The sequence below is a fragment of the Siniperca chuatsi genome, linkage group LG14, assembly GCF_020085105.1.
Source record: "Siniperca chuatsi isolate FFG_IHB_CAS linkage group LG14, ASM2008510v1, whole genome shotgun sequence".
Classification (NCBI taxonomy): domain Eukaryota; kingdom Metazoa; phylum Chordata; class Actinopteri; order Centrarchiformes; family Sinipercidae; genus Siniperca; species Siniperca chuatsi.
In genome coordinates, this window is record NC_058055.1 from 15,421,054 (window position 1) to 15,448,591 (window position 27,538).

At 37.6% G+C, this 27,538-nt stretch overlaps 1 protein-coding gene across 2 annotated transcripts in view; it reads right to left on the reverse strand.

Moving 5' to 3' along the window:
* The window catches only part of rxfp2a (relaxin family peptide receptor 2a), a 49,812-nt gene that overhangs the window by 2,697 nt on the left and 19,577 nt on the right, over positions 1-27,538 (reverse strand). The window contains exons 4-18 of one of the 2 annotated variants that reach the window (XM_044222148.1): positions 27,258-27,363; positions 22,769-22,840; positions 19,300-19,368; positions 18,294-18,365; positions 17,036-17,107; positions 13,856-13,930; positions 13,229-13,300; positions 10,742-10,813; positions 10,150-10,224; positions 6,073-6,144; positions 5,897-5,968; positions 5,491-5,720; positions 3,755-3,900; positions 2,685-2,780; positions 1,229-1,397 (exon numbers count right to left, since the gene is read on the reverse strand). In XM_044222148.1, coding sequence (XP_044078083.1) covers positions 1,229-1,397; positions 2,685-2,780; positions 3,755-3,900; positions 5,491-5,720; positions 5,897-5,968; positions 6,073-6,144; positions 10,150-10,224; positions 10,742-10,813; positions 13,229-13,300; positions 13,856-13,930; positions 17,036-17,107; positions 18,294-18,365; positions 19,300-19,368; positions 22,769-22,840; positions 27,258-27,363 — 1,470 coding nt within the window. Of the gene's footprint in view, positions 1-1,228; positions 1,398-2,684; positions 2,781-3,754; positions 3,901-5,490; positions 5,721-5,896; positions 5,969-6,072; positions 6,145-10,149; positions 10,225-10,741; positions 10,814-13,228; positions 13,301-13,855; positions 13,931-17,035; positions 17,108-18,293; positions 18,366-19,296; positions 19,369-22,768; positions 22,841-27,257; positions 27,364-27,538 lie in introns of both variants that reach the window. The other variant, XM_044222147.1, reaches the window with a different exon arrangement.

Sequence of the window (27,538 nt, forward strand, 5' to 3'; positions counted from 1 at the left end):
CATGACACTGACAGAGAGCAGAGGAGAGAGACGGAGATAGTGATGTAACCTGGTCGCTACGTTTTAATAGAGTCCCGACCTCACAGCCTGCTCGCTGTTATCGGCTGGGGGCTACACACCACTGCCCAAAGGTTGATGCCCAAACACAGCAAAATATGAAGACACTAAGATAATACAGGCAGAGGGCAGGGTCTCTGTAGATACAGACACCACCACACACTTCTAGTGGGTCATAAGTGATGATTGAGAGGGATTGTTTTTGTAGTCTATACATTGTTTTATAGGAAACTCCTACTCATTCTACATTTAAGACTTGAGTAAATCTACTTAGTTACTTCCCACCACTGCATACAACACAGGTAGGCAGGTACAGTGTGTACAGTGCACTTCCTCAAACACAGATACACACTTGAATTTTTACATGCATGCGCTTACACACAGATTTCCATAAGAAGATGCACTCTGAAAGAAAAGCTAGTGATGAACAACAAACTGGCACCTCATGAATTAATTGACACGATTCTTATTTTAACAGCCTAATGATGTAAATGCTGGCACCTGTTTAAACAGAATATCCTGGTAATTTATTAATCACTGTTGCCAGACTTCCACTGGTCCTCAGTGAGAACATTGAGTAATAAGGACACAGACTAATCATACATTGTTGATGGAGCCATGGTGTTTGCTGTGTAATAGCCCCATCTAAGGTGCAACGATGTTCCCTGTTCTGTTAGTTGGTTGTGTAACAATGGCACTTAAAATGGGATCAGATCACTCTTAAAACAAGTTGAAAAAATAAAGCTGTATCAAATTCACCTGTACATCTTACATACAAATCATGCAAGATTTTTTTAACCTTCATTTAGTGTAATATAGAAAGTCTATGTTTCCACATCTCCATGACAAGCAACAGCATGGCTTATTGTATTGTAAGATTTTAATCTCAGTTTGTAGTGCATCTGATCACTCTACAGTGTTTTTTTTTTAATCTTTGGGGCAGGAATGTTTCATCAGTTTCATTGAATGGATGAAGAGGATTTCTACTTCTCAGAACTGTGTATTTGCAGTATATTATAGTGTCAGGCAGACATTGCCCTACTCTTAAATATAGACTACAGATTTTTGGAGGTACCCTCAAGTGCTAAACAACATAAAAAACTGCTACATTGCTAAGATCAGTATTCACTGTAAAATAACTGTTAATAAACATTTTTTTCCTTCAATTTACCCAGAAAAATCGCTGTGGAATATCCTTTGGCGGTAGGTTTTTCTTGCCTGTCGGAGTGCAGGGGAAAGCAGACCCCATTACGTCCATAGTAATTTCCAAACACGTCCTCATTCATTAGGGGCACGGCAGCAATAATGAACCCCAGTAGCCAGATAGAGGCCAGGACCACCTTGCAGCAGGATGACAAATATGCTGTTAGGATTTCTGACAGAGTGCTCGGCAAAGCCCACAATGAAAAATGATTGAAGCTAATTGATGACTCGTTAGATCTCCACACTTTCACTGTCATTTAATTAACTACAGCTTACTCCAAACATTTAGTTCAGTCTAGTTTGTCTCGTATTGACTGATCAGTTTCAGGCTCTACCTTCATCTAGACCCTATAGAGAAAGAAAACAGTAGGTGGCAGAGCTTTCTCACAGAGCAAAAAGACCCTGTTTCAGTCAGACTTACACAAGGATGCAGGAGCATTTATAGCTGCTCTATGAGGGAGCTCTCAAAGAATCCAAGCAGCAATGGGGACTGTGCTGGAGAACTAATCCCTCATAACAAGCATGAACATTAGATCTCAGTTAAATCAACAATAACCAAAATATAGCATGTAAAGAGGAGGCGGGAGCGGTGGAGGAAGCTGCAGCAGCAAAATGCTTTGACATGAGTATATCAGCAAAGTAACAGTGAGAAGTGTCAGGTTATAATTGGCACTACACCAGCATGAATATAATTGGACGTTTCTAGTCAGCAGGCATAAATGAAACGGCTGTTCTGCCTGAACTAACGCTTATACATGCTTTATACATATATTAATACTGTTGTTCTCTGTTATTTTTTACTTTCATTAAGTTTTTCAACACAGCAGGTGTACCCCCCCAGCTTGAATGGGCATGATGCGTCTGCTAAGGAGTACTTCGATAAAGTTTTGTTTCCTTCCTGAAAGGTAAAAGTATCAAAAAATTAACAGCTGTTTTGATGAGAATCTTCATTAACCTCTTCATCTCTGACTGAGATGAAAATTAGGCATTTTCATAGACACAAGGTGAGTCAACTGACAGCAGGTTTCTGTGGCTTAGTTGTACTGTAAAATTATTGCAGTGTCATTTATATAGATTTTTGCAGTTATGTTAAGCTGGTGTTGCGAACCCTCTGTGACCAAAAGCTGAAATGCTTCATCTCCACACATTAAACAGCTTTTCTGGCTCTACTTTGCTGTAATTAGGATCTGCTCTGCAATATAATTTGTCTATTTCTAAATGTAGCTACAGCAAAAGCCACGTAGTGTTTCATACTAAGCGCACTGGCTTACACACCAAGTAGCTGAAGTGAGCAGTAAATGTTAGTGTTGTTTCTTTAGAGATTTCTTATATAAAACAGCACAAACAACAAAAAGGATCCAATTCAATTAATGTGAAAATAAGACATTCAGCAGACAAATTCATGTATTCCTACTATAGCTTACCCCAGTCTGAAGTTTGCCTGGGCGCAGATTGCTGAAGGGGAAGACAATGACCAGGAACTTCTCCAGAGTTAGGTAGGTCAGGAGGAGAACAGACACCTGAAAGAAAAAAACTCTATAAACTCTATATAACTATAAATCTTAAAGGAACATGTTTTAACTCATAAACTGCTTTAAGTAGCACTACTGCTGACCATTTTCAAAAACATACCATGAACTTTTAGATTGATTTCCTTCCTTCCAGATAGACATTGGGTTTAGCTCAAGCTAACATGATACAGGAATCAACTTGCAGAGGTTTGAAACTTGCTTCAGATCAATTATCACAGCAACATTAATCTGCTTTACTGTTGTCACAGTTGGATTTTGAATGTGTACTAATGCAGTCTCAAGCAAGGACTAATTGAAAACTCCTCCTTGATGGTGCATTCAGTTACTTTTGTTAAAGTCATTTGAGACTTGAGAGTCAGCTAATAAAAGCAATCTCTTCATTGCACAAAACTTTGCACAAATTAACATTATCTTCTAAACAACCTTCATGTTTGTTTCCTGCTTGACTTCTCTGATTTTCCAACAACTTGTGAATTTTATTTTTATTTAGCAGTAATGTGAAGTATACATGATTTGTAGTCAATATGGGCCAAAATATGCATAACCATTGGTACGGTCATATGTATATATAATATATGATATACATATACGTACTTAGCAATTAGATAAAGGAGTCCACTGCTTTTTTGTGCACAGGTATCCTCACAAATCTGTACATGACATGAGGTCAGTTAAAGATGCACCTATCCAATCAGGTATCGACCAGACGTGAAAAATCCACATTAAAGGTGCGCTGTGGAGTTTTGTTGTAAACAAAAGTAAAGTTTACATTTAGTTTTACTCATCAAAATACATCTGTGTTGACAGCTTAAAAAGAAAATAGATATATCTTGGATATGTAGTGCAGTGAATACAGTTTTGTTGTGTGTCACAGGTTCCATTTCACACAGCAGATGAGCATGTGTCTCTGAATGCATATTTGTGTATATGTGGCTGTGAGTGGGATTTTAATCTATAGTTACCTCTGAGGAGAGCATGGCCAGGAATCCAATGGTCCGACACTCCACGCTCTCCATCCAGAGCAGGGCGTTACGATTGTACTGCCCGCGGAATTTTACATCGAAGACTCCAACGAAAAACAGGTAAACACCCATGAGGCAGTCTGCACCTGGACGACAAGAGATGGTGACATACATGAGTCCATTTACTGACAGAAGTGCTCTGTGTGGGTTTGCTGAAGGAGTCCATCTATCAGCTGCTGGCACTTCCTGCAGCCAGACCCCAAAGTTCTCATTAAAATACACACCACAGAACATTATTTATACGCTGGGAAAAGTAATCATCTGTCTTTCGCTTGCCTTTGTAATTGTTTGTTGGAATGTGACTTCTTATTGCTGGTTATTTTGAAATTAATCTTGATAACACCTCTAATCCTTTTTAAAGCTGAATTTATAAATATTTTTTAATGTTTGATCTTACCCAAGATATTAAAAATGACATGTATCTCACTTAGGGTCCTTGTGGTAGACTTTCATACAAGGCAAAAAAACTAGCAAGCCTGAAGATATTTGGATTCAGATCATTTGAGTTATTTTGTTTGATGTTACAAACTTGATGTTACTTTATCATAGGATGTGTAGCTCTTGTCTGAACTTCAAATATATATAAAACAGCTGACAAAAAAGTATAGAGCCATTTTGACAGGCAGTGACTCAATTAAATGTGTAATAATAACAATAATAACACATCCTGTTAAGAATAACAGGTCAACTGCAACAAGAACACTATCTGTTTCGTCTGGAAGGGCACTTCAGCCAAAGAGAGTAGAAGAAGTTGTATGAGCTGCTAAAGTCACTAAACTGAGCTGTAATCTCTTCCACACTGTAATTTATTTTACTCTTCTCTATAAAACTAAGAGGATTCAGTGTGACAAAAGAGTTCACTGCCATCTCAAGGGGCTACTAGTGCTGCTGAGGATAGAAGAGCAATATTTCTATTGGTGCAAATGATCTTCTCCTTCTGGCATCATCTCCTGGTGGTGTGAGAAATTCCAGAGTTTCTATAAAGATCTGATAGGACTTTGACCACCTGGTCAGTTTTTTGAGAGGTATTTCTCATGGGTACAATTTAATTATATGTCTTAATGCACTATGTTTGACTTATAGTATTACACATGAAATCTTGCCCCAGAAAAGGAGATCAGTTGGCCTCTTTTTACTGCACACTATGAGCAGCTCACTCTACCTGTGTGACAAATTATTTCAAATGTACTTAAAAAGCAGTCCACACCAGCCACAGCACTTTTATGGCACTACAAATCCATTAGATCCCCTGCTACTCTGTTAGCTTTTGAAGGTTGGAGTTGACTCATGACTCTAGATCAGCCTTCCCTTTAATATCAAAGTATTAATACCTCCTGATAATCAAACTGAACTGCCATTGTGTTTTCACTTAATCATCCCATGGGGGGAAAAAAATAGAGATGAGAACAGCGATTCAGAGGTCTGGACCCAAGCTACTTTACTCCATCACTTTTTAACAGTTTAAAGACTCACTTTTATATGTCACTTTTATATTTTTTTGTTTCATTTCTGTGATTTTCTACTGTTTATTCAATTCCTTTTTAGCACTGTTGTTGTTAGGGTATGGTTTACCTCTACCCTTACATGCCCAGTCAGATGCTACATTTATTCTAGTATTTCTGTATTTGCACATAGTATACCTTTATTTTGTGAGAGTACAGTGTGTGGTAACTCACAGCAAAGGACTTTGATGCAGGCAGCATGCAGGTTGTTCTCAGCTCGAATCAGTGACCTCATGCCGATCACTAAGAGGTTACCAAAGCAGGTGATGAAGGCCATGACCCAGACAGACACCCGCAGCACCATGTTAGCCAGCAGGTCCTCAAAGGAAGAGATGCCATCTGTGTTGGGCTTACAGGACCTTACATGAGGTGCATAGGAGCAGTACTGGAACTTCTTAAAGTAGCTGGTAGAGAAAAGGAGCAAATAAAAATAGAAGGAGGTAGCAGAATAAACAAGGGAGAAAGAGTTAGACAAACAAGCAGACCAAGGAGATAAACAGATAAAGAGACATCATGTTTAGTTATTCAGTGGTGACAGACATGTTGGAGGATTGTGATACTTGTGTAGGACTGTACGTACATGTGGGAGAGGTTTTTCATAGGCAGGAACATCTTCGTCTGAATATCTGGGATCTCTATCCCCTCCAGCGCCCTACAGAAAACAGAGCATACTTCACCACGACACAGACTGCAGCAAGCAGTTTCTTGGAGTGTTTGTGTGTGTGTGTGTGTGTGTGTGTGTGTGTGTGTACTCACAGAGACTGAAGATGTATCAGATGATTGAAGTGGCTTGGGTGAATGTGGAGAAGGGGATTGTGAGAAATATTTCTGCAACAAGAAACAGATGATGACAAACTCAATAAAGCCTGCCTGGGTGAAATGTAATGTGTAGCTAAAGTAAAACAGTAAAATCCAGGTGTTCTTAACTAGAAAACAGAGCTACGACTTGCTGTGTTCAATCCTACTTCATACTGGATACAGAATGTATAATATATTTATGTATTTTCACACTCAAATTACAGTATGTTCAAATTGTACAACACATTAGATGGAGTTATACCTGTATAACTATACATTAACCAACAATATACAGTATGTATGCATATTTTTGGATGCCATTACTGCAGTTTCTGATTAGTTTTACTTCTTTTACCTATTTATCTGCTATGCCTAAAATGTAATTTAATGCATGGCTGTAGTACACTACATATCAAGGCATTGAAATCAAAAGCTGCTGCAACAAAGTGTAACACAGCAAACAAAAAAATGGGTCTAATAAAGTTAAGAAAATGTTGGTAAAATACAGTGAAAATGTGACTTTTTGAGCTTCTGAGTTTCCACCCTGATGAGCCACATTAGCACTCCACTCATCTACCAAAAGTACTTCCGTACTAATATCTTTTCGAACTTATAGTATAACATCCTTTGTTATATTGTCTATTGTTTGCAACAAGGCATTGCAGCATCTATCTCAATTCACAATTCATATCCTACTCTGACAAGATTTCATGTTTATAAATGAATTCACATTTGACTTTTTTTGAAATTGAAGTGAGAGCATTTGTCTGTACTTTATTATTATGCAGTGCACGCATAGCAATAGATGACCCCAAGGCTGCTACGCAGTTTGTCTCAGTGTTTGGTTGGACTCTTTGATGGCTTTAAAGGACAAGGACGCAACAGTCTTTTTACAAATTAAGCTTGAGTAAGCCCTTTAAAAGACAACATGACCAAGCTTTTGTTGTTTTGAATGTGACTTCAGGGACATTCAAACCACAAACTTCTAAAGTGCTGCTGGCACAAATATCACGCCTGCAGACCAAACAGATGTTGAGTTATTTCAACAATATGAAACAAAAGGCTATGCCTCCAATACATCAGTCTGTAAACTCTCTACATTTCTGGTTACCTGCAACCAAGCACGTATTACACAATATCACATCAAATTTTGGCATCCCACACATTTTAAAAAATGGAGGTGCAGGCTGTCCTTGATAATTAATAATCTTTCTTTTTCTTTCTTTCTCTGTGTGTGTTTACTTGTGTTTGCGTGTGTGTGAATGTGTGAAGTGAGGGATCATTATATTCTGGTGTGAATTTTACTGCATGTCCTTTCTGTGTGGGTTTTGGTATCAAGCAATGTGAGCTGACTGAGATGAAATGTTTAAATTATATATATTTTTTATTAGATCCCACGCCACATTTTGTTTACAACAAATGTATTTCTAAGAAATGTTGATGGATGTGTTAAATTAAAGACATGGTAAAATAAATATTCACATTGTCCTTTGATGAGCTTGCTATAGATTGAGTGATTGTACTTTACTCCTATGAAATTTTAGAGTAGGCTGAAACAGCAGCACAGTTGCTAACTCTGGGCATCCAACCAGAAACCATGCAGCTCCAATCCACCAATCACTCTGTAGCTCCATGTAACAGCTGAACAGACCAAACAAACACAAACACATAATGACAAACTGCATGAAAAACTTTCTGTCAAGCTAGTTCAAACTTTGTGCCAAACTGATTTAAACTTGATTTAAAGAGTTTGCCTGCTTTTATGACCCTCTACTGTAACTACTCTATAAAACACATCTCTGACATTGAATTAATTTGCTTTTCCAATGCTCCAGGCTCACCACTAACGAAAGAGACTGTTTCGAGCTCATTAACTTTATAATAGCATTATTCATGAGGCAGTACTCTGGCAGTACGTAAAATTTTAATATGTGAAAGGTAAGCATGTGCATACTAAATGGTAAGACATTTTAAGTGTCAACTGTCCCATAAAACTATGTGCCTTGTTGTTCCCACAGGGCATATTAAATAGGAGAAGCAGCAGCTCTTGTTGACAAATACACCATTTTTAACACAAAAGACATTTGGACATGTCTCAGCAGTAAAAGCACAAGTCTCTAAGTAAGTTGTATGGATGTACTGTATTAAGAGGAACAGATGCCATGTTGCAAGGCAGCTTTCATTTATTCCAGTAAAAGTTGCTCCCCTTGCACATATGTCAAAAGAGTTCCTTATACTATTTTTTTGTCTCCTTTGCACATGTGCATTACAGTCCTTTTCTGGCTGAGGTGGATGACTCCCTGCACACATGAATGGCACAAATATACTGATACAGCTCTTTTTAATTTTGATTCATCCCAGTAGCTCAAACTGTAATAGTACAAAGAGTAATTTGTCAATGTGTGTGAAGCTCAGCAAATTCTCTTCATTCTGTTACAGCTGTTTCTACTGTTTCTAATGGTAGTGTATCTGAAAAAGTATTCTTGGTATCAGTACGTCACATGATCCACAATTTTGACTGTGGCAGCTACGTTAAAATCGCTGCAGAGCCTGGTTGTGATGTTCCTGGGGGCTTGGTATGTAATAACATTATTAATGGCTGCATTCCTCTCAGGTTTGGCATTTCATGTGTACTGGTGTTGTGCATGCTGGCTCACTTGTGAGGCCAACAGGAAACTGGTGGAACAGAGCCATCATTATGTTATTTGTTACACTTCAGCTTTTTCTTGCCGATGACAAGTCAAAATGTCAGAGATGAAAAGGGTCTATTCAAATTCAAATGTGTCATGTGGGATTTTCCAGACAAGCAAACTATCAAAGGAGACAGCAGCTGCTGTGAGTTGTTTTTGATGGTAAAAACCATAGATAAAAACACATTTCTTGTGAAAGTGTCTAATAGGAGAAGTATTTATAGGAGATTGAAATTTCCATCACAGGCAGCCCATTCATCCACTTTGTTGTCTCTAATATTGTTTTGTACAATAAGATGCACATAATTACAGCAGTTTTCATGTCACCAGTGATGGAAAAAGTATTCAGATCCTTTACTTAAGTAAAAGCTGCAATGCCACACTGTAAATACTCCATTACAAATAAAAGTCTTGAATTGAAAATGTTACGTAAGTAAAATTATGTAAATAACATTAGAAAAATGTTCTTAAAGTATCAAAAGTAAAAGTACTCTTTATGCAGAAAAATGGCCCCTGTGAGTGTTATAACATTATATATTATTGAATTATTATTACTGATACAATAATGTGTAGCCAGCATATTATTGTTGTAGTAGGTCAAGGTGGAGCTCATTTTAACTACTTTATATACTGTTGGTGAGTTTAATCTATAACAATGTATCACATTTTATAAGTTGATGAAAATGTTTTGCATGTAAAAATGTGTAAAGTAACTAGGGACTATAACTGTCAGATAAATGTAGTTTCCCTCGATTATGTAGTGGAGCAGAAGTATCTGGGGGGTTTTATGCTGTAGAAATAGCATAAAATGAAAATAAAGTACAAGTACCTCAAATTTGTACTTAACTGTAAGTACAGTATTTGAGTAAATGTAATTTCCAGCAGTGCCTTTCACATGCTCAACTTGGATCATTGCAACATTTATGGAGTATGAAGAATTTGCACACAGCTAGACTCAGTATACAAACCTGATTCTGACTGCAAAAATATGATACTTCTGCTCATATTATATATATTTCATCCCAGTGTGACATGACACTGAGGGACATTTCTCAATGGTTTTTTAAATGTTGCTTGGTGAACCAATTTTTTGGTTTTGCGTTTTACAGCACTCCAATAACATCTCTGACAGCAGGGCCAACCACAAGACTAAAACTTTTATGCTCTGCATAATACTCCCATTCATTTTCTGAGCTTCTTTCCAGTGGGAGGCATTAATAGTGAGATAAAGTCATGTGTTATTAAGTGTTTTTATACACAATATACTCCATTTCACCCTAATCCTCTCCTGTAATCATCACATAATGAATAACCTGTCCTCGCAGCCAGGCTATCAGCTACTCACAGTTTAAGGAGGGACTTGGAGAGGGTCTTAAAGGTGTTTTTCGGCAGCTCCCTTATCCTGTTGCTGGACAGATTCCTAAACACAGTGAAAGAGAGAAAAATGAGAAGGAAAAATAAAAGGGAAAGCTAATTCTATGGACAAAAGCAAAATGAGAAACATGCAGATTCACTTACATTCATAATGTACTCATTCATTACCAAACATGGATAGTGAAAAGCATACATAACACACTCCTTAATCCAAAGCATTTCATGTTTAGATAAAATTAACCAAAGTTCTTGATCTACATAATTTTCTTTCCTAACTTTCTTTTTTTAAATAACTAGCAGAAGATCAAATTATTAAATACTGACCAGTGGAAATCATTTGAGCGTTTCTTTCCAAAACTGTTGATTTGCTTTGCAGGGATTTATCAAAACATCTAACATTATATGTTAGATATTAATTACATTTGAAGTCATGCTGTGAAAAATCCATTCTCAATCAGCAATAAGAAACTCCATCCCCACGAAAACATTTCCATATTCTCAAATGCCACCTCTTATTACGTGAACACAACAATAAAGAAACAAACAAATTGGCTGTTACTCACAGGTCAGCCAGTTTCCACAGAGACTGGAAGGTGTTTTCAGGAAGTCTTCTGATCCTGTTGTCCATCAGTAACCTGAACAGGACAGAGCTGCTGTCAGAAACCATGTGCAAAGTGGTGTTTCAATCACCTGTGGTGGATCCCTGCTGGGACTGGATGCAATCTCATTTGCTGCAGTATCTGAACATATGGCTACCAATTCCCACAATGCTCCTTCTGTTAACACTGACTCAACGCTGACTCAAACACCCCTGCCTGAAAAAAGTTGCTGGAGTTTCTGTATTGTATATAAAACTCGTACACATTCACACTCAGATGCAGCCCAGAACTACAGAGCAACACAGGAGCAGATGGCAGATAAATGCCTCCCTCAAGAACATCTTAACAGTGCCAATGTGGGACAAATAACTGCTGCTCTTTTCCGTCATCGCCCAGGGTCAAACTGTAGACCTTCCTGTCATAAATCCATTTACAGATTGCTGGATTATTTTGTCATCCAGACTGACACGCATCAACATGACATCTGAACACAGAAAGGTGAAGCTAGATTGACACGGTGCACACATTTTACACTCTTTCTGCAACAGAGAGGTATGAGTGGAGTGATCACTTTTCATCAGATTTTCTGAATATACTATTGTGATCACAAAGTTGTTAAGAAATGTCACAAATGATCAGTAAAAAATGTCTCCAAAAAAGAGGCACACCACATTTGTTTAGTTTTTTAATGAAAAACAGATAAGAGACATAAACAGAGAGGCACAGTGCGGCAGGAAAAGACACACACACACACACACACACACACACAAAGATCAGTGTGTGTGTGTATGATTTTTTTCCCCTGTAAGAAAAGGTTTACATCTAGTTACAAACCCATTTCTCTGCTTGCAGTAATGGAAAAAAAATCTATGAAAAAGTTTCTGACTGACTGTTTCACAGGATATTAAAACTGACTCACTCTAGCAAGGACGACTGTGACTTATGATGGCACTGAACAGAAAGCAACAGCTTGTGCTGGGGAGCTCCTAGATTCATAAGAATAAAAACAGCATTGGATGACATGAAAACTACAAGCAGACTGAGATCCTTCCTCCTAGACTCAGTAACGCTGTCAGACAGCTTGGGCATCAAAGCAGACAGCTTGTATTTATGTTTGGCAGTTTAGGTAAAGTTTGTCCTCTACCTTGTCATGTCTGTCAGACATTAACAGCTGGATGTCTTTGCATGTTGTCAGTTGAATGATGCTAAATATGAAATCCTGGTCTGGATACTGTTTGCTCCATCTGATTACTCCATTTTAGGTGTAGTTTTACATTCTCACAATCATGTCAAGGTATAGTGTTAAAATCAGGTTCCTTTGTCATTTGAGGAACTTGGAAACGTCACTCATGCATTTATTTGGAACAAACTTTGATTACTTTAATTCTCCTTACTCTGTACTGAGGAAAAATATCTCCAGTCTGCAGCTATAGGACAAAAAGCTGCTGCCAGTACACTAATCCATGCTACCCTTCTCTGTCTGCCTTTAAAAGCGATTATACTCCTGTCTACATCTCACCTTAACCCCCTCTGAGCCTCATCACTTTTTGAGCTCCTGTGGCAGGGCCCTTCTGGTGAAAGGGCCTTCGCTGTTTGGGCCTCTGTCATCACCTCAGGCTTGTAAGGTCAATGCCTTCTTTACAATCCCATGTTAAAACTCAATTCAATATGAAGACCCAATTGTGACTTTAATTCAAATAATTTTACTTGTTGAAATAGTTTTAATCTGAATTTACTTCTGTCCTTGCAAAGCAAACTTTTTACCCCTGTTCTGAAAAGTGCTACATGAATAAATATGATCATATTAATGATTAATTGCTGTCAAAAGGTTTACAGGTCTCTTCTGTGTCTGCAGATGTTGGATCTCAGCTTATTTTAAGGACATGCAGCTATTTGTGTCCTTGTTTGACCCACTTCTTTGTAATGTGATGGAACACGGCATGCTGCCAAGCATTTGTTCTTTTTTTTGTTCATTAATGAAATTAATAAAAGTAGACAAGTGTGTCTGGTGTGTGCTTTGCAGCCCAGGTTGTTGAAGTTGTTGCAGACCATCCTGCCTCCCTGGTAGAGGATTGGCCTTCCCCGTTTGTCAACTCATTTTGGCATGGGGACATTAACTGAAGGACCTATGTCTGCAGGCCTAGGGATGATGGAAGGTGGGGGTGCGGCAGGTGATAAACGGTTAAATACTGGGGCGTTACGTGAGGAAGAGGGACATAAGCGAGGTGGTGAAGCGCTGACCGTGCATGCTGTGGTGGGTGGGAAGGGGCTCAAAGAACTTAACCTTTAAGGTAAAGGATAACGGAGCTGCACTGAACTGAGGTTGGTCTACATTTTACAGACGGAACTGTACTACTACTTAATGGAACGGAAACATGCCTTATAACTCTTGTAAACTCCTAAAAGCGCTTATTTTTCAAGCATTTTGGCTTTTTAAAGTGCGATACTCACAGAACTTCCAGCTTGCTGCAGGTCTTCAAGATAGAGTAGTTGAGAGTTTGAATCTGGTTTCCCTCAAGATCCCTGAGAGCAGAAAAAAGCGGAGGGGGAACATAGTGTGTACACTTAACAAGACGTAGAAACTCGTGCAGTGTTCACATGTAAATGTGTATAGTGTTGTGAGTCCATTTGATTTTGTCAAAATGAACCTTTACTTTTATTGAAGTTTAATCCAAAAGAGCAGTAGGAATAAAATATAATATTTGTCTGGTGTTTGAGGGTAAGAAAAAGATTTTTTAAAAACAGAGAAACATTGTGACAGACATTGTTTGCAATGTCTGCACTCGCTGACCAAAAAGTAGTTGGTCGAACTGACCGACCACAGTGACATCAGCTGAGAACACTTCACCTCTCATGCAGTAAAGAGGACCACTCATCTAATCCTCATATTGTCAGCTACGCAATCCTGTCACCTCTATTTACCAGCCTCGTACGCACACAAGCACAAACACACACACGCACACACACACACACACCCCCACCTGTCCGGTAAATTCTTAAGGGCACAGACATCTACTGAATCACACACATGCACTACACACCTGCACACACACAAGTACACTGTCAGAGCAGACTCACAGCCAGTCCAAGGCAGGCATGTGTTGACAGAAGCTCGGGTGAGGAAGATGCTGCAGCGAGGTGTCCACCATGGATCTGACGAGAGAAGGAAAACACGTTATTGCAAAGCAGATATTAAACTCTACACAGCAGGATTTCCCATCATTACAGAGCAGAGGTGATGGTGGTGGTTGCACTCTCATTTTTAGCCTGTATACAAACACAAGATCAGACTTGTTTTGAAAAAGAGAGAAACAACTGATAAGGATAAATGACTAAAATCAGAATGCAATTGCTATAGAAATGCATGTAGAAATTCATGTATAAATGGCTCTGCACAAACCTTTGCACTGATGTCTAATTCCATTAACTTACACTTACTTATTGTCCTGTAAAAATGGGGCAAACGAATCCCATGTCTGCTAGCGTGATACAATAGCAAAATTGAATAACTTAAGTACCTAAAGCATCCAAGTATCTAGGAACAGTAGTGCATAATTGAGCTGATTTCATTAAAAATCGTAAATACAAGTTGAATGAATATTACTGCAACTTTCAACTGTTATGTTTTTGATTTTCTTGCTTCCAGTTGGTTTCCCTTACTTTCACCACATTTTAAGTCTCTCAAATCAACTTTGAGAGACTTAAAATGTGCTTGAGATTAAGTGATCCATTACAGTGAACATTTTGTCACCATGTTATCTTGGCATGATGCGGTTTCAAAGGAGGGGCTGTTTTGAAAACTATTCCTGTTGATTTCTCCAACATCCAAAGTTGGCGGCCAATCAGCAAACAAAAAAAGTAAAAACTGACCAAACGTACATTGTTATTTTTTGCAAAGTTTGTATTTGCCTTTTGTTGGTCATTAATTGAATATACCTTTTGGCATCAGACTACAAATCTTTGATGTTGCAGTGTTGTTGAGCACACTAACAAAGAAGAGATTTTAAAATGATATCTGCTCAAAACTGCATTACCAAACAATGATGGATTAAACAAATACCAAATTGTTCACTGTGTTACCTATCCCAGGTCATTTTCAAGTCTATTTTCATGCCTCTGCAGTTTTGAAATGAACAGAAATGTTTGCCTAGAAAGTAGGAAATCAGTGTAAAAGCCTTTGCTTTGAAAAATGGTTGGCAATAAAGGCAAGTGTATTATTTGTTCTTAATGGAGTAAAACTTGAAACCCCTCTAAAATGTTCTTTTCACTAAATTGAGTAAAATCTCCCAAAACAGTATAGTCAGCACATCTCAGCTCCCAGTTTTCAGATTAAAAACAGACTTTGATATTTCGTGTGGCAATATTTTTGAAATATTGCAAAAATAAGATCTATTTTAAATTTCAGTGATGCAGAAACTGTTGTACATGCTTTTAACTCCTCGCATCTTGATTACTTCAACAGCCTGTTCTCTCTTGTCTTAATCAAAAACTTTGAAACGACTATAGATTGTACAGAACTCAACTGCTAGGCTTTTAACCAGGACCAAGAGGCACGATCACATCACACCTGTTTTAGCCTCTTTACATTGGCTCCCTGTTTGTTTTAGGATTCATTTTAAGATCTTATTGATTACTTTTAAGGCTCCTTATGACCTGGGTCTAGATTATATTTTAGGCCTTTTGAACCTTTGCGTAGTTTGAGATTGTCAGGCAGGGGTCTCCTGTCTCTTCCATAGCCCAGGCTGAAAACTAAAGGGGACAGAGCTTTTGCCACGACCTGCCCGAGGAAATTAGGCTGTCTGAGTCAGTGTCTTCTTTTAAGGTGCATGTTTATTTTATTGTTTTTTAATTTCTTGTTTATTATTTTTTATTTTTGACCTTCATGTATATTGTACCATTCACCACGGTATTTAATTTCATCTTTCTCTCTGTGAAGGACTTTGTACTTTTGATAAGTTCTCTATAAAAAGAGTTAATTATTATTCTATTATTAACACTTCAGACAGATGTGAGGGGAGACAAAGGACTCTCCTCTGATTCCACAGATGAATGGAGAAACTAAAAGAGAGACATATGGTCACTCCTGGGAGGTACAAACACTCTTTGAAGAGGCAGGCAGAGTTAGAGAGCACATTTAAAAGGCTTTTATCTTTCAAGCATAAACATTAAAAGGACATTTATTGAAATGGATACTGTTGTGGGCAGAGTTGAGAAAAGAAAAACACAGAGAGATTGAATTAAGTGAGGGAGTTGAACTGTGGGCAGACAGGTGTGAAGCAGATGACAGAGTCAAGGGATGGGACGTAAACAAAAACTGGGAGAACAATATCGTAATCTCGCTATGGTACAAAGAACAACAGCAAGGTCAGTGAAGCTGTGACTGGATGGAGAGGAGGGAAGTGATAATGATGGCGAGAGATAAAGAGACAGAGGCCTGATGTGGTCTGTACGGATGGAAAGTATGGTTGTGAATTTTTGAGAGAAACATAAACGTACAAAGGGCACTAAAAGCTATTAAAGTGCATTATCTAATGTAAATTAGTCCACTGTAATTGTATTTTTAATTTCTCTATAAAGCACGTTGTTCAACACCTGTGTTTTTAAATGTACTCTATAAATAAATTTGACTTGACTTACTGACTTATGAAATTAACAAAACTAAATTGCTGGGAGAGACATGACATGCATCGCAAGACTCCATTGACTCCCTCAATGCTTGATCACCATAATAACACAAAGACATGACTGAGCATGAAATGAGGTGTGAAATTTAGCAAAACAAAGTATTCACAGAGTACAAATTAGTCAAAGTCAAAGACATATGATATATAAGCTCTTGATCTCCTGTGAGTGTGTGGAGGAAAACTGAGAAAACGTTCCAGCATGCATCACACCTTGTAACTCAAATAATACACAAAATGACACACATGAATGCTACATTTCAAAATGTTAAACTATATATGCACCTTTGTAAGTTGACCTACAGTATATCTAAAAATGAATAGACATGTATATTTGTGGTCTGACTATAATGTTTATTTTCCTATAGTATATTGATTACCTTCTGGTTAGCAATCATTCTTGAAGAGTAGGCGTTGGTTTTCTTCAAACTATATATTTTTTAATACATATAGATATATTCGCAACTGAAATCGCATAGATTTCTAATTTCAGAGAACTCAGAAAATTTTGGAATTTGCGATTAAATATCAGTCTGCACTAAAACAGGAGATGTTTAAGAAAAACAATGCAACTCACAGGTACATGAGAGACTGGAGCCCAATGAAGGTATCCTGGGACAAGATGCTTAGTGGATTATGATCCAACATCCTGGCACAAAAAAACCCAAACCTTAAATTATGCAATCATTTCACCAAACTTTATTTATGTCTTTTATTAAATTGTTATTAAAACAACAGTTTAACATTTTGCTTTCTTATCAATAATTAGATTCCAATCATTATGCTAAACTAAACTAATCTGGCTTCTGACTCTAGCTTAACATTTAGCATATAGACATGAGAGTGGTATCAATGTAACTCTCGGCAAGAAAGCAAATACTTCCCAAAATGTCAAACTATTTCTTTAAAGTAGTACAGTTTATCTGAGTTGTTTATACTAAAATAAACCAGAGGTGAAGTGAAGCATTATCTGACAACAACACCATGCACACATACACATGCCTTACCAACATATACTCACTGAAGAGCTACAGTATATCACAAATATATGTTTTCTGGTGATTACTTATTCTCAGACTGGGCACTAAATGTCACTAGATGGACCTCTCAGTTATATACTGTAACATTAGCGCTACTGTTTGGTTGTTGGTTGACATATTTGGGTTTTCCCTGAGGAGTCGCAGGGGCTAGTAGCATCAAAGTATCATTGTTGTTGGATGCGTTCCTTCACATTGGTAGAAAGGCCTGGTGAGCTGAATGTAGAAGAACTATAGCCTGCTACAGGAATAAAACAAAGGGCACATTTCAAAACTTGAATCCACTTCCCTAAGCTCTTGACCTCATGATATGAGGTAGACATGATGAATTCATTTTTGTTTTCATGGTACTTGATTCAAATTCGATTTCACTGGGAAAAAGCGATTCAATCCCCACATCTGTACATAATTTATGACTCGTTATGGGTACAAATAAATACATGTCTCCCAGCTCTCCACCCTATTGCTAACAAGATGAATTTAAACACATCAAGGGGATTTGTTTTCAGGAGGGACCTGTAAACCAACCAGATGCCTACAAGGATGACCATGTATGGATAACGGGCATTTGTACCTCAGACATAAAAATAAAATAAAACCAGACACAAAAAAGAGCATGACTACCCCATAAAGACACATAATGATTACCAGAACTACTTTCTACTACTCTTGTATTTTTCCACAGTCACAAAGTGTCCTTCCATCTACATTCATATATAACCACAGTAGAGTACACAACATAATAACTTCCTCACAAACACATATTCATGCATGCGTAGGTGCATGTGTGTTACTCACAGCCACTCCAACTGATGGAGATCCCTGAACACACCAGGACTAAGGGAGGATATCAAGTTCTCACTAAGAAACCTGAAAGAAAAAGCGAGAAGCATAGAAAAAGGGGATGGACGAAAATACATCTTCTAATGTAGGTTCTCTGACTCCCAAAGATCCATGCAGTGCACAAAACCATATCTATTGTTTTAAAGTAATATACAAAACACAGTAGAGCCTAAACGATTAGTTGATTAATTAATTAGTTGCAACAATTTTGACAATCAACTCATCTTTTCAGTCATAATTCAAACACTAATAGTGAAAAATGCTAAACATTCTCTTGTTTCTAGACTAAAAAATGAATCGATTAATTGAAAAAATAATCAGGATATTAATCGATAATGAAGAAATTGTTAGTTGCAACCCTAGTGCACAGTTAGACAACTACATCTAGAATTTTCTCACTGTGGCTAAAACCTGTAAAACTTCCTCAACAGCTTGTTTTCTGACCTTAACGTACTTACTCAAGTAACATGGTTTTGGATTGGCATTTGTAGACAGCACAAGTAGATTTTAGTTAATCTACTTGTGGTGCCTGGCTTCCTCTGATACTCATCTTCCTTTCACTTTTCGCACAGATTCGCACAGTGTCAGTTTGGGGTCAAAAAATATAACAGTAAAAAGTTTTTTGCAATACAGATCACAATTTATTTTCTATGTATATGAAATAACCGAGAACAGCACAGTGCAATGGTCACTTCATGAATTTAAAGAATTTAAACATAATCATTAACTATTCCAGCCAGGGTCAGGGTTTTATATATTTTTTACTTATAAATCACTCTGGGAAGCTCCTTGAATTCCATCTCTTGGATTAAACATGCTAATTGAGTTGATAAATACAACAAACAAAGCCCAGCAATTGATTGCTTCCTGCCCATTCTTTATTTGACACCTGAGAGATAAGCTCATCAGAGGTACAAGTCAATGTAAGAAAAATTAATGGAGTGAGCAGGGTACTTACAACCTCTTTAAATTGTGCAACCCGCTGAAGGCATGTTTGGATATGAACTGGAGGCTGTTGTTTTGCAGAAACCTAGCAACAGAGAAAAAAACAATCTGAATTCATCTGAAACTGCCACTTACCGTTGATTTCTCTCATGCATATAAACATATTTCATGCACACATACACATAAAATGATTAATACCCTGTTGTTAGAGTTATATCATCATTATCATCTGCTAAGATGGTGTAGTCCCTCATTTGTCCAGGAGTGTTCTATCGTAGAAAAGGTTTCTGATTTTCATTGAGAATGACTTCCGGATGGGAGCCGAAACGTCTTGATTCTGAAAACAGTGTCCAGATGACTATGACTGAAACCTTTTCTACGATTATCATCTGCTGCATGATCATTTATTTCCCTTTTCGCACTTCAGTAAGAGTGACAGGATAATACTTAAAATCACACTGTGCACACAGATGTGCACTTTTTCCTTCGGGATTCCCCATATTGGGAACATGTCGCTGAATGCGGAAGCAAGAGCCTCCATGGTGTCTGATCCCGAGAATGAAGAACAACTTTGTGTAGTTTGAAATTTTGATCAATAAACTGCACGGTTAGGCTCAACATGGACATGAGACATACTCCAAATGTCACTCGTGAAACTGAATGATGTGATGTTGTCCTTCATAAGGCTGTCGATATGTGTATACACTGTTTGATATAACTGTGACAGGTATACGTCAGTGAAATATTTACACCGTGGCAGAGTGTAGCGTGGATCCATGTAGGACATGAGTCATCTGAACCCTTCATCTTCCACAACAGACAGCGCCTGGTCTATTATGAATGCAGCATATGAATTCCATTATTTTGGCTGATATTTCTTTTGGTTTCTTGCTGTTTTTGCTGTAGGGCTGCTGTTGTTGCAATGTCTCTGTTACCTACAGCTAAGTGAGTGGAGATTGAGTTGCTAAATGGTCCCACTCTCTCTCTGCATTAGTTTTAGCTAGGTTTGAAAACTCATCATATTCCTTGACGTGACTAACCTTCAAATGTCTGATGAGGTTCGTGGTGTTGAAATGTTTTGGTTGTGTTCCGACATGAGGGATTTCCTTGGAACACACCTTGCAAATTGCAAATTCATTGACACCTGCCAGACCGGTGGAGTCATTTTAGTGGTGCGTAGAGAAATTGTCTTGCATCATCAGACCGGCTCTTCTGATCTGCCTTTATAGACCACCGATCAAACTATTTAGAACGAATATCGGCCGATAACTATCGGTGGCCAATCGATCAGAGCACCCTAGCTTAAAACTGGCCGGATGGCAGGTGGAATCCGCTCGCCTCCTGTGGAAAGAGGCCGGTCCATGGGAGGGTGGTATCAGAAGCCGACACTAAGCAATCCTCCCAGATACTCAACACACCCAAGGCCGATATGTGTTTGGCCTGGGCGGTGGCAACAGATGTAAAACTTAAAATAAGTTTGTCCCTTTTCTTGAGTTCCTCCTGCAAGCGGCAGATGTCCTCTATCAGCCGCAACTGTGAGAATGAAAGCTGGCAAGTCCTACACACAGCTATCTGACTTCACAACCAACTAGCTTGTAGCAGAGATGTCCCAGCAAGAATGGTCACAGACAGTGTTTCTTCTTAATTATCCCCTCTACATTACTTGGATTTGCTTCAATTGCTTTAAAACTGAAATCCAAAACCTTATAGTCTCAGTCTGTGATTTTTAACCTGGAAAAGTTGTGTGGGTGGAGTTTAAATGTGCAGTTTAAACTAAGCAGGAACAAGATATTATATTTTGTCATCTGAATCCATATACAGGTTAATGTCAGATACGAAATAACGATGGCCCAACGGGGTGAACAAAATAAACTTTGCGATACATTTCTGTTTTAGTTTGTCAGAGGTTTCATTTGAACTTTAGTTTTAAGGCTTTTTTTAGGCTGCTTAATATTCATTAGTAGTCATGATTTATGAGGCTTTTCTCTGTGTCTTTTGAAAGGCAACATGATGCAACTTGCAGAGGTAAAAAGGCACCAGAGATGATTAAAATAATATAAACACATAAAATATAGTCTATAAATATAGTCTTTAAATGATTATTTGAGTATTGCACAAACAGTTAATAAAACTTGGAGACGCCAGAAAGACTAGTAACTGTCCCTCCGGCTACCTCATTGTCAGTTAACATCATGACATTATTAGTAAGACTTATGAGCAAAGTTTGAATGTGACTTTTAAATTTGCTTAGACTGCAGTCTGTCTCACATGATCAATCTAGTATAATTTAATCAATACCAGTTTGTCTGGTTCAGTCTGCAGAGAAATGCAGTAACATTTACAAGAAATACACACACAAAATATTTTTCAAAAGACACAAATGTCTGGCTGGCAGAGATTTACTGCGTCGCAATGAAATCATGTCTCGCACAAATAATAAATACTGTCAACTAGTCAGTTCTGCCAATACATCTACAGCGAGACAGAATAACAGGGATGACAAAATCATTCCATGTGAATAACAATTATCATATTTCAAAAACAACAACAACTATAAACAACTATAAAGCTAGATTATATTGACGTGGCAGCACATTATACATTTGTTATGTGTGTTAAGCTCATTTTGATTTCAGTGATCCATTTGTCTACCTGGAAATTTAAACATGAGCAACAAAAGCATAGTTTAATGGTAATACACAGTGTTTTTGGGTTTTGCATGATGAAGAAAATGTCTTGAAATACCTAAATGAATTCACCCAAAAAGGCAGAGTATCAGGATGTGTTCTAATCTGCCATACAGTATTGATATTTTCTTGTATAATATGAATTTATGATTATTATTGGCACTTTTGGCCTTATTTACCTTTACCTAATTACCTGGATAGCAATGTGTGTGTTTTCTTAAGGTGCTCCATTCACCAACTGATCTAATTTTTGACGTCCTCCGATTGGAATAATTACATAGCATTTATTTGGAACCATTGCTTGATCATACCGATGATGAAGGCTGTATAGACCAAAAACTCATGAATAAATATATCAGCAGTGACTAAAAGTAGCGTTCAGAAGTTTTTTCAGTTTTATTCACCTTAAAGTTCGAAGCTGTAGTCATAAATAAACTGAAACCCTCGAAAGACTGGTGAAAAAGAAAACTACTGAATGAAAACATCACATTAATTCTGTTCACATAAATGTGATTTTAAAGTGCTCAATTTCTATTCATCATTTTATCTATATATTGTATGTACTTGCCTTTCTATTTCAGTATTTGCGAAATAGTTCTGCTTTTTGCTCAAACATTCATTCATGTTATCTTTACTGGTGTTTTCTTAAATCACCTTCCATAAAGTCTCCTCTAACAGATTAGAACAGAGGAAGTAGCTACAGTTATACAAACTGAATGTAGAAACACATGACTGAGGAGTAAACCAACCACAAGTGTATATTGTGAGGATGTGGAAAGCAGCATAAAAAATACTCACAGTCTCTCTAGGGAAGAGTAGTCTGAGAAAACAAAATCAGACAACATTCGGATCTCATTGCTCCTCAGCGACCTGTAACAGAACCCATGAAATGCCACAGTAAGAAAAACACAACACACATTTCACATTAACAGATACCCAGAGTGCAGATCCACTTAGATAGAGACAAAGAGAGAAAGAAAGGACAAAAGGTCTTAAGCATTTTGCTGTTTTATTCAGAAATGGCTTCTAAAGAGTTTCTGGGGTCAAATTATGAAAATAATAGAAGTACCATCTGTCAGAGTGGCACAGTAAAGACTTGAAAACTTGAAAAGTTCCACTGTCTTGTACTGTGAAAAGGTTACTAGGACAGGAACAGAAAATTTGGCCTAGCATAAACTTAAATACACCTCAACTATCCACACACACACACACACACACACAGGCAGGCACAAAGCTGGCACCAGACATCTCAGAAGGAAGAAAGGTTTTAGCACAAAAATTACATTAGAATTTAAGTAAACCATTTTTGTTTGAATCTTTAAGACTGAACTTATTTGTGTGTTACACCACAGCAGGTCACACCATTAGCAGCAAAAATAAAAAAGAAGAGCTCTATAATGCATGCATTATGCACACACTCACACACAAACAATATAATGGATTTGATGAACAATAAAACAAACTGGTAATAAAATCTAAAGCACCTTTCATGATGTATATTGCAGATAAAGAGGGCAACAAATACAGCAGCAATCTTCTTCATATCCAATAATGGGTTTTCATATTTAGACTCTTATAAATGCAAATATATCAGCTCCTGTACGTATAAAAAGCATTTCAATACAGACATGTATTGAAAAAAGGCTTTACAAAAGATAAAACCAAACAGAAAAAAGGAGACAAGTAGAACATTAAAATGATCTCCTATTTCACAGCAGCTAGAGATGGGGAAATGTAGTTTGAGTGATTTACAAAATTTCAAGATCATTATCATCATCTCACCATCGACTGTGAGCCTCTAGCTCTTGCACTTTAGTTATCTTCGCTCTTTATTATATATTTTTTCGCCATTCGTTGGCGTCTATCTAGTCCTATACAGTTTGTCCAAGAAACTTCATTTCATCTTCGAAACGTACATGATTTGGCAATTTGTGTATTTTGTGTGTTCTCAAGTGCTCATCATTCAATGTGAGTCCCACACTCTTTAATATTACTGTTCAATATTTAGATTGATATGCATTTTAAAAAACAGTTATCTTTTGTTGTTAGTTTTGTTTGTTGTCAGTTATTACGTGTTTTATGTTTTGGCTAATAACTCATGAACTGTGAGGCGTGGCAAATCAATATTTGCACAGTGTGTTCCTTGGATGAAGCCGATTCGACTGATATAGGCCACGCCCATTTGAGTCTGGAAAAATTTTCCGCCATTTTGGATGTTTTGGGAAAGACATTTTTTGCTTCTTTTGGCACATATTTCATCTAATCTTCACCAAACTTTGGACACACCATCTCTAGATGATCCTGAACAATACTTCTTAGTTCATTGTTGGGTATCACTTATCGTTTGTCTGTAATTGCTTACCAAACTTTTGAAGGCGTGGCCTGATGTACTTAATGGGCCAGAACTCTTCAATGCTAAATTGGATTGCAACCAAATTTGGGAATGTTGTATATACAGCCACAATGCACACGTGTATAACATGTCTCTATGACATGTAATTCTACCTACAGGGGGCGCTACAATAACATTACAACAAGATATTTCTACACTTCTGCTGACTTTAATAAAATTAAACTTGGTACACAAGTTCTCCATGAGCATGAGCATGTGCATGACATAAGCATGGCACCAATAGCCCCACCTTGTGACCATTAGTTAAACACCGCCATACTACTTGTTAGTGGCCATATCTCTTTAATGTAATATTCCATTTTGAAAAACTGCTGCTGTAGCAGCCGCAGCTGGGAGCAGTGGAAGCAGCAGCCAACAACTTCCAGCTATTTATTTATTTCGCCATTCTTTGGCGCCTAACTCCTCCATCTTTGTTTCAGCGTCAAATCGTACATCCTCTTCATGAGATTTATGCTATTACTTTTTTATTCTTAAATGTCTCAGAGATTTTATATAATTTTTTAAAGTATAAAAATTTATAATGGGAAGCCTATGGGAGCAATGTTTGAAAGCTGAAATCTCAACAACTACAAGTGCTAAAGCATTCATAATTTATGGACAGCTTTATGGTACCATTAGCGCTATCATGTGGTTATATATTACATGTTTTACGCAAATCACCCATATGTGCTACAAAGCTGACTTTTTTTTTTAGCACATCCACTGAATTGTGACAATACTTTGCCTCACTGCAACCTATGTCCAATTTAGATATTTCTATATCTACATTGATATTCAATATCTTTCCGTAAATTAGTACTATATGGACAACATTTGCTTTTTTGCTCAGTGTTGGATCAAAAGTAACCAAAATAAAGTTGTTTTATTCTTTATGTTGATCATGTACCATGATTCAGTGCAAGTCTTGCACTCTTTCATGTTATTATATAGCATTTAGATTGATATGCATTTAAAAAAACAGTTATCTTTTCCTGTCTGATAAGTGTATCTGAATAGTGCAGTGGTTTAAGGTGTTGCCAATTGTATGCCCCTGCCACTTCCTGAGAGTGTGACCAAATTCAGCAAAGATTTACAGAAGTCTGTAGCATTTGATACAATTTCACCTGTAGGTGGCACTAAAAGATTTGAAAAACTGCTGCTGGAGCAGCGACAGCAGCGATAGCAGCCACAACCAACAGCTTTCAGCTCTCACACGCAATTTCTCATAAAATTGCACATTCTAGTTCAATATATATGCCTTTTTGTCTTCATCTCAAAGTTTAGATTTTAATTTATGATTTTTTTTACATTTGTGGCAGCAGGTAGGACAAATTTAGAGTTTTTACAAATCAGATTGGCGTTACTAACAGTAGCTTATGTTGTGTAAAAGGTGATAATTTGCCAAACTGCTAACACTAGAGGAATCAACTTCACTAAGAGACTGAAAATGGAGCCCTGCTGAATACCAAGTTTCAAAGAGGAGTTAATGAGGAGACAAAGTCCCAGACAGAAAGGTCCCTGCTTGTGATGTGTTTCCACTAAATAGGATCTTCAAATAGACTGTGTTGCTGAAGGTCAGATTGAGTTCTGGCAAATGACGCAATAGCCATTATCACATAAGCGATAAAAGGGTCATAATATAAAAACAAAGAGGAACTCTTTAGAGAGTATCGTCAATTCATACTTTCATCTCTGTCATCCACAAATACAGTTGACATACCTGAAGGGGCACTCCAGCAACCTTATATTACACTTACATAAAGTTGGGGGATTTGTGAGACATAAACTTGTTAACATCTATGCAGTAAGGGCTAAGATATCCTGAATTTTAGTCTCTAGTGAGTGGAGAATCACACCTCTCAGGCTTTTCTTTTAAAACTGGTCCTCTCCAAGCTCAAGCTGAGGTAACTCTGATGACGTCTCGGTGGCTGTCAGACTTGACAAAGCCTCTCCAGAGCCACAAGACTACTAAACTGAGGTTGATGTGAAAATCTGTGAAGTTCCCTCTTAAAAGTTCTCCTGAAAAACTTTAGATTCCCTGTTGACCTGCATGTGTGTGTGTGTGTGTGTGTGTGTGTGTGTATTAGCTCTTCAACAGACTGGTGACCTCTCCAGGGTGTGAGTGACGATAGGGGCATAGGCCTTTTTTAGAATAATAGATGGAATAATCAAATGGATGGATTAATGGATTAATAATAATAATAATATTTATACAGCATATAACGGGGAAACTTTACAAAGTGCTTCACAGTCACTGAGAACAAATCACACACACACACACACATCCAAATCAGGCGAATTGAGTATTACAGCTGCTGAGACACTGACCAGCACTCACAAACAACAGCAGAGTCTCTGACGTTCTTTACTAACAAAAGTATCAAATCAACTACAAAAGAAAGGTCAAAAAGAAGGAGGGTGGTTAAACATTTCAGTCATTTCTAATCATTTGAGATTATGGTCATGGTAATTGGATTTTGGTGCTTTTTTTTTTTTGGTCATTCTGTTCAGCGAGACACCTTTGTCAGAAATCCTGTTGTTAATAACTCAGTAAAAAGCATTAATTCACTACGTGTAATTGACCAATTACAATGATCATCTTGGTGATTTCCACTTTTGCAGATTTGTGTTAAAATTATTTATTTGTCTAAGAGGGCTAAATGTTTTGATTATCAATTCCTCTGCCGCTAACTACATCTTCCAAAATAGAAACAACGACCTGAAAACAGCATTGTCTATTCAAACCGTAAAGCTGACCTGACCTAAAATAGCTTCTTGTGGAAATGAGGACTGTGAAGACTTCTCACTTTGAACTTAAATTGGTAGCCATAAAGATAGAAGTACAAACACACACAAACACACACACAGAGTCATAACAGTTACAGAGACACTTACAGCCAGGTAACATTTGGAGAGAGTAGAGGAACATCCTGCAGGTTGACCTCCACACACTCAACGTCTGTTTGTATGCAGTCACAAGTCTCTGGATACTCCTTCAAGACTACACACACACACACACACACTCACACACACACACACACACACACACACACACACACACACACACACACTCACACACACACACACACACACACACACACACACACACACACACACACACACACACACACACACACACACACACACACACACACACACACACACACAAACTTTAA